Below are 12,179 nucleotides of genomic sequence, written 5' to 3'. Positions count from 1 at the left end.
TGTTTCTTGTTATGACCACAAGGATTACAAGCAAGGCTACAGTAATACGGATAATGTCACTGTACTACCGGGCTAAATGAATCTTTTAATGTACTGAAAAACCTGCTGATGCTATCGTCTTACAACTATTTCTGTCTTTCTGTCATGAAATCGGGTACAACTTTTCACTTGATTCAGAACTTAATAGGGTACTGCAGAGATAAAATGGGATCTGAGATTTGCCCGTTTTTCACAAGGAAAATGGGATTTGACGCACTGGCAATGAGATTTGGTCACATACTTCGGGATCTGGGGGCAAACTTTTGGCTGGAAGTGTAAACAGACACATGTAATGCGTCTTCAGGACGAAATCAAAGGCTCCTGTGAGCCAACTCGTGAATGCAGATGACACATAGTAATTGAAATTTAGACGGCTACGGAAACTTCCCCAAGAGCTAAAAGAAATTATATCTTTGCCCGATTATGTAACGAAAAATGACCATTCTTGTACTATTAAAATGATTGTCAAATTATTCTGTACAGATTGAATAAGCCGATTATTCTGATGCGCCGATTAAAAAAAATCACGTGTTTTTTTTTATTCAAAGTTCATAGGAGCACGCCATGTGCAGCTACGTCATGCAAATTCGTGTCCCCGATAGTCCGGGGCTACTGGATTTCGCGATCGGGCTAGTGGATTCTAACCATCACTTGCCCGATGGGCAAGTGAAGTTTTTTTGGGAATTAAAATTACAAAATTACTGTAGGGCAAGCCGATCTCACAAAGGGAAATATGTTCAACAAAGTATCGCATTACATTTCATGCCCGACATAAATGCGTGAAATTTTTCCTTTGGAGTTCAGTCCACGCAATCCTCAAGTAAAAATAATGAACTATGACAAGCTCTTGCTAAATAAGAATTATTTATCGACCGCGTCCTTTTGCTTTCCCATAAATTTCCAGTTGTAAATTTCGAAAATGAAACATTTTTTCCCTGTGAAACCTCCATGAAAGCTGACAAGATCTTAAAGTGTTCATTTCACCAGAAATTTGCATAATTTTGTTTACGACGTCAATGATGCGTGACATGGCACGTTCCGCTTTCGCGTGAAAACTGACAAATTAAATTATTTTTTAATTAAATTATTTCTAAATTAAATTATTTTTAATTCTTAAAAGAAACCGCACTTTGTAGAAAAAACGAAAAAAACCTAGAACTTTGCTCAGATTCAACGAAAAATCTCCATTCTTACACTGAAATGATTGTCAAATTATTCTCTACAGAATGAATGAGAGAATTCTGACGCGTCGTGAAAAAAAATTTTCACGTTTTTTTTTTTCACTAATTGAGTTTACGACCCCGGACTTTCTGAAAAACTGAAAAAACTTGCAACTTTGCTCAGATTGAACGAAAAATCTCCATTCTTGCACTAAATGATCGTCAAATTATTCTCTACATATTGAATAAGAATTTCCTGATGCGCCGTGAACAATAAATGTTCGCGTGTTTTCCCCACTAATTCAATCTCGTACCCAGAGCCTTCGTTACCCTTGTCCAGCGGAACGGGAAACGGACGCTCTGGCAATCTCGTACCCAGAGTCCTCAGGCTTTTTGGTCAGCGGAGCGGCGCCAGGAGAGACTCTGGGATAATGGAAAAATATAATTTTTTTGATTGGTCGTCTGCATAACAATGGAAGACCGACAGGAAGTCCGTTGGTCATTTGCGGAAGTTAACCAAACCGGAAACCCCCCGAACCAACTTCCCTGTTTTGGAGGGAGATTTGAAATGTCAAACTCGGAGCTTTGAAATTTTTGTGTGTGTGTCACGTTTTTTTTTCCTATCGCCTCCATTTACACCAAAAATTAGAAACACTCCAATTCAAAGACGGGTTTTGAATTATGTCATTGTCAGTGCAACAATTTCTAGCCGACGAAACATCAGTCGTTTTAGCGTGGGAAGTTGCACTACTGCCATACGATGGTAAAACACGGCAAAATGCAAGCAGCTACTTACCTTGTTGTGGATGAAAATTTGGAGATGAAGAGATCTGTTGTGGAGCGAAGTCCATCTCAGGTTGCCGTTTCCCCTTCGGTTTTGCCACAAGGGAAACGCTGAACACATCTCCACGATGATCAAACGCCGCACACGAGAGCAAACGTTTCACTTTTTTCAGTCACGGCCCATCTTGCCAAAGCTAGCTAACCACTCACAAAAAAAATCCCTTTTAGAGGCGGAGGTAATCTATTTTATTTTCAGCATTATAATGGCGTGTGGAACATTTTCTCCAATGTTGAGAGATTTTGTTTTGAGTGTAAACGTTTAAAAGTGTAAAAGGCCGTTGTTTTATAGGTTACCTTAAGATGAAAGTTAAATCTCAAATGTAATAGCCAGTACATGCAGATTTACAATAGAGGGGCAGTTGAGAATAAAGACTTGTTGTGAGTCTGCTACTTACAACCATCTTCTCTGCAAGAAAGTCAACACATTGTGACAGTGAAGTAGCCACCCAACTTGACCTGTCAAAGAACAGGTGTAGATAATACTGAAGAAAGCTGGTCTTCCAAATGCAGATATACTTTAAAAATATTTACATTTATTTATTTCCCAACGTACAGAGACAAACAAATAAAAGAAAAGTATAAGTGGAGAGGAGGCTAAGAAACCATGGGGCTTATGAATATTGAGTCTCCTCAATCTTAAAATACAAAAGTTATAATATTGCTTGGAGTTTTTATATAACCAAACATATAATGCACACTGAGTTTAAAATTAAGATGGCAAAAATTTAAAGGTAACGATGGTTTAATTGTACTCTGTTAAAGGCTGTATATTAATATGTAAGTAAAAATGATTTAACTTTTTTAAAATGTTACTTCTGATCACGAAAATGCAAAAACTCCATTGAAGAAGGATGAGACAAGAAAACTGTGGGTTCCCTTGCAGACAAATATTCCTGTTGAGATTTCCAAAGCAATTATGCTATTGCAAAGTGTGAAATCATGCCTAAATTAAAGTACCAGTTGTTGGAAAAAAATAGATGAGCAGTGCTGTGACCTTCTGTGTTATATGTCATAAGGAAGAACACCAAGTCTTCCCTTGAAGGGTTCAATTGGGACACAATTATTATTGAGGAGATACAGGAGAAGGTCTCTGCTCGATTTCATTCTACTGCAAGTGTACCTGTTGTACATGAACATGGGAGCGAAGTACCCCCCGTTTGTGTGACATGCGACCAGATGATGTTTGCACAGCCTTGTACAGAAAGTGACCACTTTCATCATATATCCTTGGTATCAAACACTCCACTTGTAATGGGGAGATTAACTAACGTAATTATTTTGGCAACCCTTCCTATCATTTCTTCATGTTATTATTAAAACAAGTTTAACACAAAGGACACTAAAATCAATTACCCACCTTAAAACGTTTCTCTTTTAATATTACTCATTTAAACAGCAAAAATATTAAATATTTTCCACAAATTATGATGATAATAATAACAATCATTATTATTATTATTATTATTATTATTATTAAGGAGAGAGCGCGGTCCGGCTGATTGGGGTTGGTGAAGTAATACGGAGGATAATTGGGAAGTGGGTGATGAGAGTAACAAAACCCAATGCCGTCAAAGCAAGCGGCTCACTGCAGGTGTGCGCAGGCCATAAAAGTGGGAGTGAGGCTGTTATTCATGCAAGGCACAATATTTTTGACGCCAATGAAACAGACGCTGTTCTTCTTGTTGAAGCCTCTAATGCCCTAAACAGAGCTGCTGCAGATCTTTGGTCAATGCAGCTCACTAGACTTGGCCCAGTCCCACCAAACATTATGCAATATGCTGGATGACCTAGATTGTGGCATGATAGACCATTACAGTCCAGGAAGGGCTTGAACTAAGAGTCAATAGTTGTTTTATTTTTAGGTCTTAGCTAACATTATTGTCAAGGGACAACAAATTCCCACAAGCACTGGATAATTTACACAGTTCATTACTTTTGACAGGGTGTCCAGCAAAGGTCTCAACAACACTGTGCCAATCATTCAGGATATTGGGGAGTTTGACAATAATAATTATCTGTTGTCAACACGAGAGCAGCAAGATCAGAGAAGAGATTATATTATACTATTCAGCAGAGTGTTGGTTGAGTACTTCCCTTGCCTGAAGTCAATAATTAAAAGTGTGATACCAAATCAGATCACCATCCAGTACTGGAAAGAAATGGCAAATCCTTCAGAAATTATCAATTTACCAGTTGTACCCTTTAATCAAAATAAATTAGGTAATGTGTGTCAGTACCTGAGCTATCTGACTCAGCTCTTAGTTAAAGAGTGCACTCCACAACCAAATGAAGTTGGGCCCCACCAATTTATGTAAATTAATAATATAAACACAAATTCCCCAATCTATTAACCCCTTCCCTGTGCTTCCTATAGTACACACCCAAAAATATGAGAACTCACATAAGATAGTTTTAATTTTACCTTGATTAAATATACAAGGACAGACTGAGGAGATTATATACATGGTATAGAAATTGACTAAGTGAAAATATATCATAGTCAGGATATCAACAGTCTCTCAACAATCACATTATAACTAATTTACTGATGAGAGGTGATGACCACTCTCTACACAGTTCTCATGTAAATACTCTGTGGTTAGGCAGAAAAGTTAACAAACCTCAACACAACTCACTGTCCTTAATTTCATAGCCTGTGCCAGGAAAAAGTTTGGTACTAGGTAGTATTGGGATTTGAATTGAATAAACCCAACATGCACTGGAATGCATTTAAAACACTGTTAAAAAATTATTACTACTTCATTTTATTTCTAGATATATAGTATACCTGGGAGCAACTCTACAGCACTAAAACCATGCAAGATGTGAGCACTCTCTATCAGATTCGTCAGAAGTTTAGTCTGAAATGTCAGCCGTCTCCTCTTCCTAACCCACAGGGGGCGCGTCCCCAGTGGGTTAGGGAGAGGAGACAGCTGACATTTCAGACTATCAGAAGCTTGGCAAAAGGAATGTCTATTCAGAAAGAAAAACTTCAAAGCTGCTCATGACATGTCATTCACGACAGATGTATAAAAATGTGCTGATGTTTAAATTGTACCAGCTTGCAATTGAACAGATATAACATTCTAATTATATTCACTTTAAGAAAAGCGTGCACACAATTCATTCTATTGCAATTAAAAAGGGGCAAAAACAGTTAATATCAAGAGGTGATTTAAATTGTCAAATGATAACTTACACTATGTGTTCATTGAAGCAATAACTAATAAACAGACATAACTTAAACAAATCCCATTTGGAAATAAACTGTAAAGGGCAGGGCGAAGGTAATTTAAACATAAATTCGACACACAGTCAGCTGCACAGTTCTGTGAGAGGAGAAGTGATGGTTCCTTTTTATTTGTAAGTATAAAAAATAATAAAGAAATAATTGTTATTTACTTGTCTGTATGTGTTGTAGCAATGTCGAATCAAGTCCACCGTTCGCTCGCTCTTACAGGATAAAAAATCCAGTTGCTTTGATCCGCTCTTACGGGAAAAAAATTCAGTTCCTTTGATCGCGTGTAAGAACCAACTTTGGCTTTCTCGAACACTTTCAAGGCCCGATAAAACCTTCAGGCCCGAAAACATCAACACGACTGCCATTTTGGGGCGTTTTACTTCCGTTTTAATCTTAAGCATGCGCACAAAGACCGGAATCCCACGTTTTCTGGGATAAGAAATTCCATTATCCCAGAGTCTCTCCTGGCGCCGCTCCGCTGACCAAAAAGCCTGAGGACTCTGGGTACGAGATTGACGCTCTGTCAGAATCCAAAACCGGAACCACCAAATCCTGGTTCCGGTTTGATTGCGCCTGCGTGAGGTTTGATGGAAAAAGAAAATGGCGGCTGCTATTGATCACTTTCATTGTGCTTTAGAGTTCGCTTTAGAGAAGTTGGGCAAAGCTGAGTTTTCTCTGAAAGAAGCGCAGTATGAAGCTTTAAAAAGTGTCGTGTTTGAAGGAAAGGATACCATTTGTATACTTCCTACAGGATATGGGAAATCACTCATATATCAGCTTCTACCGCATGTATTTGACTATTTTCTGTCAAGAGAAGATTCTTCATCGATTATCTTGGTATTGCCCCTGTATGCGTTGATGCAAGATCAAATAAATAGGCTCAGAGAACACTTAAATGTCTGGATTCTCAAGGATCATTGTAACTATTTTAAACAAAGACCGGAATGTTGGCTTATATAATATAAGCGCAATCCATAACACACGCGAGTCATGAAATAAAGGTTGTTATCAATTGGATTGGACAACAGAATGAAGAGATAAGTAACAAAATGACTTTCACGATAATCAACATTAATTATTTCTCTCCGTCGTTCGAATAAATGATTTCTTTCATATATGGTCATATATTCTCGTATCACCAGAATGAAGAGAATACAAAACTGATTGGATACAGTTCCTGCTTGGTAGTACATCTTATAACTGGTTATTTACCTGAGCCAACTGGAACGTGCTGTTTTGAAAGTTCTAATAACTTCATCGATTGGCATAAATATATTTCTTTTCCAGTGCGGCCTCTTTCCACAGCTGCTTCAGAGTGACCCGAAACAACCTCCGGGTGGTGCAAAAATTACTTTTATGCTGAACCTGGCACGATGAACAGGGCAGACAGCCATCTCCGATAAATTCGTTAACTTTTAAAAAAACGCATTCTTGCCAAAATCAATGCTACTTCTGTTTCAACTCCGGAAACTTTCAAGGACTTATTGTGATGCTTTGTATGCTTGTTACACTGCTTCGGAGTGGTTTGACGGAAGTTGAGAAGCTAGTGTATTCGTCTCCGCCGCAAATCCCACCGACAATAGTCAAAAAACATCGTTGTTCTGTATGTCTGTGAACTTGCCCAACAATCAACTCGGTTTAGATGTAATGTTTCAGAGATATGGACAAGTAGATTTGTTTATTTAGAGAACAATGCAATATTTGCTTCTCGTGGGAACAGTTACTTCCGATTGGCTATCGAAGGATTATAAAGCTTCTCATCCTTGATAGAATTAATGGCCGTTTTTATACTAGAGGACGCGTTATCCGTCTGGACGAACTTGGGCAAACATTTGTTGCTCGTCTGGTTATTCGTCTCTAGTATATTAAAAGACGGGCACAAGAAGCATTATCCGTCTGGACAAACTATTTTCCGTTGTGCGTCGTTCAAGACGAATAATTGTTCCAGGTTGTATTGCTATCAAGTTATTTTCTATTTCTTCAGCAAGTTAACCGGGAAATCTGGAACATCGTTAAGTAACATATTTTAAAATATGAATTTGTTATTGTAGCCAAGTCGCTCGTGCGTGACACAGATTAGGGAGCGAGTGAGATTTAATTTTATCTTTTGTTTGTTGTGGTGTTTGTTGGTTTGTTGTACCCGTGTAGAGAAAACAATATTTAACATCAATATATTTTTTAAAACGTTTTAAGCGTTGAAAATAGTTTAAAGCCTTTTTTAGACAAACTTTGGCCGAGGAGTTAATTTATTCTATTATGCCATGTTATGTAGAGTTGTAGATTTCAATGACGCTGAATTGTAATTTTCTCAAACTTTGATCGGCGTTCGCGCAAACGTTCTTCTAGATCCTAAAGATTAAAAACCATAAACCTAAAATTCAATGACTGTCCTGTCTTTTGTCAAAGTATAAGTTGATTTGAGTCACCACCGGTCAGCTTTTTTTCTCGCTGAATTTGGATTATTTTGGACTTTTGCGTGATAGAGAAAAGTGTTTCTACTTCATCCGAGCTCAGTTGCGTCTCAGTTCGCACACAAACGAGCAGAGATGAAAATAATTACTATGTTTTGACTGAGGAAGAATCAATGTATTAAATTGTACTAAAGAAAGATTCACAGCTATGTAAATGTCTGTGCAGCGAGAAGCTGGAAAGTGTAAAATTTCGGGTTCTCGCATGGTGAAATGCGAGCTTCCGGTAGAGTGACCGTTTTTCGCCTTTTTTTTTTTTGCCGTTATATAGAATATTTCAAAAACGTAACCTTATATCCTTTACATACTTACCTAGCTAAGGCCTTCAAACTAACAAAGTATGGGCGAAATGGATTTTTTTAACCGTGGCCACGATTTCTTTGATTTTTACCGACATTTACTCTTACCCGGTAAGCGCTATTAAAATTCCGTCTGATTTTGCTTTTACTCCGTATATATAAATGCGGTGAGTGTCAACCGCATTACAGCAACGATAGCAATTTTCTTTTCTTTTTTTTTTTCGCATTTTTCGTGGAAGTCGTGTCGGGAGTCGTAAACTCCGCTACTGCCTAATATTTCAATTTCGCGCCGAAAAATAGCTTCCGGTCCGTGAAATAGACATGCTTTTACCAGCCAATCAAAGGTGGCCTCATTTGGATTAGCCCAGAGGTCCGCGTTCTTGGTGCTGACCAAAAGAAAAGCGGGCTCTGGGGACGAGATTGACTAATTGAATTTGAAACTCACTCACTGCGCACGCCCGAAAGTTAACGACAAAACCGACCGACCGACTGATCGACCAAGTCAAAAGCCAGCTATCGCTATAACTCGTTCATTGCGCATGCGCGCATTCACGAGTTAAAAACATTACATATTCATCCGTGTTAGTATTACCAGTATTATTATGGAAAACCATGTCAGTAAGCTCCATTGTTTCCTGAAGATGTACACCGTAAAATTAATTTATTCAGGTATTCACGTGTGTAATAACATCACGATGGAAAGGCCTTTCATTTACCTGTATCCTTCAATTTATCTTCTCGTTGGACCAACCTGAAAAGATTTTCAACATATGTTCAACAGTAATAGCACACAACAACAATAACAAATACCTTTAAAAAAAAAAAACATACGGGTACAAACAGGATACATGTTTGTGGGAACACTTCAGGTAAGCAATATAAAAATGGCAAGATCATGCTGGGTACCAGGTTTTTAGATTACCAATAAACGCGCTGCACGCTGACAGCAAATCCGACTGATGCGCTTGTGCGTCTAACGGGGCTTAACCTTACATCAGAGTATCGTCAAAGACAACTGAGCAACAAAACCACTTTACTCTTCTAATGTAACTTTAATAACACTAAGCAACAGAAACGCCTTTAAAGGTGCCTTGAAGACAAGTCGATTCTATGGAAATTTTTCTATAGTTCGTGAATGCTATTATACTTCAAGTGAGTAACCTATCTAGATCTTTTCATTATCCACATGTGCATCATAAGCTTTTACTTTAGCGATCGGTCAGGGCAAGATACATTTGACCATTAACTTACTAAAATGATTTAATTAACCTAGGAAATTGATTATCAAGCACCATTAATGTTTTTTCACTTGGCAAAATAGTAAGATACAAAATAAGCACGCGACGGCTGTACAGCTCGCTTAGTTGTTGGAAGGCACTGATGCAAATTCTTCGATATTTAAAGCGGCGCTATTTACGATGATACGTAAGGAAATTGAAATTTAACGGAGATAAAGTTAGAAATTATCGCTTGAATGTCAAAAACGTCTTCAAACAGAAATCCGTTTGGGGGTCTTGTCAACAGTGTGACTTCTCGCGACGCCCCGAATCACTCCCTGATTACAGAAACGAGTGGTAATCACAACCGAACTTTGACTGATTATTTCAGAATTTTTTCCAACTAGTTTCCATTATTTCTCTTCCAACACAGCCACCTTCAAACTAAAAATCCTCTAAAAATGATACAATGAAAAGCATCTTCTCAAATAATTATTTAAAACTGTCAAATCCAACCTTGGATTAGTTGACCTACAAGCCCTAATATACTCAAGTAACTTTAATTAACTTTTCTTTTTTTCGGGTTCTAAAGTGCAAATGTGGGAAAAATTTCTTAACTGTCTATTGGTCGAAACGCCAAAAAATTAAGTGTGTCACAAGTAAGTATTTTAACACTTACACACAGTTTTCATGGTCGCTAGAACAGGAGTTCATTAATTAAGGTTCAAGAGTCAGAAAGAGGCTCCATTCTTGGAGTGAAGGTTTAACTAACGTATTGAAAGTAAAGATCTCTAGAATAGGCCCTATCACGGTTTTCGACGCCATTTTGACGAGTAGGCAACAGGCTTGAAGTAACAGTGTTTGTATGGAAATCCGATGTCAAATAATTTTCATAAAACATCGCTTCTGAAAAATTCATGAATTAGAAACTTTTGGCATTAGGAAAACGATTTTAGGAAAAAAAATTGGAGGGATATAGCTGTGCCAGAAAGCGTCCAGTCGTGTTTTGAACTTTCCATGCATTTCCCTGTATTTTTTTCCCGCGAACTATTTTTAGTAGCAGTTCACGGCTGGTCCGCTTTACAGACAAATGTATGGAAAGTTCAAAACACGACTGGACGCTTTCTGGCACAGCTACATCCCTCCAATTTTTTTCCTAAAATCCTTTTCCTAGCGCTTAAAGTTTCCAAATCATGAATTTTTCAGAAACGATGTTTTATGAAAGTAATTCGACATCTGATTTCCATACAAACACTGCTATTTCAAGTCTGTTTGCCTACCTTACTAAAAATAGCGTGTTATTGTCCCTTTAACGTTGCCTCCAACATCTGCCAGCCCGGCACCTCCTGAACTGCGTTTATAATGGGTTTTAATAGACACCTGAAGTTGATACAGCTTTTTTTGGATTTCATTGGCTCTTTCCCTGCAGCCTTTACTGCTATAATGGACTTTACTTTCAAGCCTTCTAAGCTGCCCGATGAAGGAATCAAATCTGTTGTTCGCTGTCTCCTCGACGTTTGCCAAGGCCTTGCGAGTTTTTGTTAAGAGGTCGGTTGTCAGTGGTAAGTCTTCCAGACCTTTGCCATCCCGACTGCATAAATGTATTGCGTGCTCCGTTACGATTACGTCTTCAGCCGGCGCAGGCGCCGGTCTAGACTGCGCCACTCGAGAAGACGGATGTGGGTACATTTCCGTCGGAGCCAGCGTGCCTTCTATTCCATAAATGAAGTTGTCCAGGATGTTTACCAGGTCAATGTTATCGCGAAGAAGTCTTTCAATATCGTTAAGTGATTTGACCAAACCAGATTGAAAATGATCAAGCATTGTGTCGACTGTGTTGAAATTGGAATCAAGAGTGTGTGACACGTTATTTGTAGCCTCTGTTATCGCTGCGATGTTCTTGGCTACAAGTTGAGGGCCATCACTGTTAGATGAAGACATCTAAACATTTGAAAAAGCCAAAAAATGGAAAAATAAGGGTACTATTCTGTTAGAAAGAAAATCAGAACAAAACCGCCGTGCTGCAAAGAGTATTTAAGACACTTCCTTTTAAGTTACCCCAGAACAATTTCAGCAATCACCTTTTTACACAAGATCGTGTATTAGTAATGTGAACTCGTTCGTTCTAGTTGTGGCGGAGATTGAAATTAAGTGTTCTCCATGTGACATTAAAACGCCTGGTGAATTGATGAGCTTCTCTTGGGCTGTGAATTTGCTGAATATAGTACCGTTGGGTCCCATAAAAATTAAAATAAAAATTAAAAGAGGAAATTTGTGTTAAAAAAAATAAAGGAAGTTAAGTTCTTTATAACAGTGTAAATTGAAAGAAGACTTTATGACAAAGCTCTTAATTTCTTATTAATAGAAAAATAAATAAATAAATAAATAAGTAAATAATCAGGGTCCTTTGTTTGTGTTTCTTAACTCTGATAAATGCAACCAGGGGCGGATCCAGAAATTTTGGATGGGGGGGGGGGGGGGTCTAAACTTTGATTCAGGTACACTGTTGAAACTTTTTTGCGGCAAATTACTTATCCCCTACACCTCCGAGTCCCCCCCGTACGTCCCGTCAGTATATTTTACACACTAGCTCCATAAGATTTCCCGGTAGTGGTAAATTTGGTGTGCGCTGTTTCCAAAAGTATTGCTATTCCTTTAACTCAGAAGTGCGGACGGTGTAGGTAAGTCCTGTTGCCAAAACTGAAGCTTTTCTGCAAGCCTGCAGAACAGGCGTTATTATTATTATTATTATTATTATTATTATTATTATTATTATTATTATTATTATCATCATCATCATCATCATCATCATCATCATCATTATTATTATTATTATTATTATTATTATTATTATTATTATTTATTTTTATTTTTTTTTTGCGTTTATTCAGGCGAGCGGGGGCAAGCAGGAA

General features: G+C 38.0%; 1 protein-coding gene across 3 annotated transcripts in view; it reads right to left on the bottom strand.

The window, feature by feature from the left end:
• Positions 1–9,066: 9,066 nt before the first annotated feature.
• LOC146470308 (uncharacterized) overlaps positions 9,067–12,179 on the bottom strand; it is a 34,454-nt gene continuing 31,341 nt past the window's right edge. For all 3 annotated transcript variants that reach the window (XM_085122371.1, XM_085122372.1, XM_085122373.1), the window contains one exon: positions 9,067–11,208. In XM_085122371.1, the coding sequence (XP_084978497.1) occupies positions 10,552–11,208 (657 nt within the window). In that variant the 3' untranslated portion in view covers positions 9,067–10,551. The remainder of the gene's footprint in view (positions 11,209–12,179) is intronic.

This window comes from Pavona decussata, unplaced genomic scaffold (genome assembly GCF_977016875.1).
Source record: "Pavona decussata unplaced genomic scaffold, jaPavDecu1.1 SCAFFOLD_114, whole genome shotgun sequence".
Taxonomy (NCBI): Eukaryota; Metazoa; Cnidaria; class Anthozoa; order Scleractinia; family Agariciidae; genus Pavona; species Pavona decussata.
This window is presented reverse-complemented; position numbering and strand designations above follow the sequence as displayed.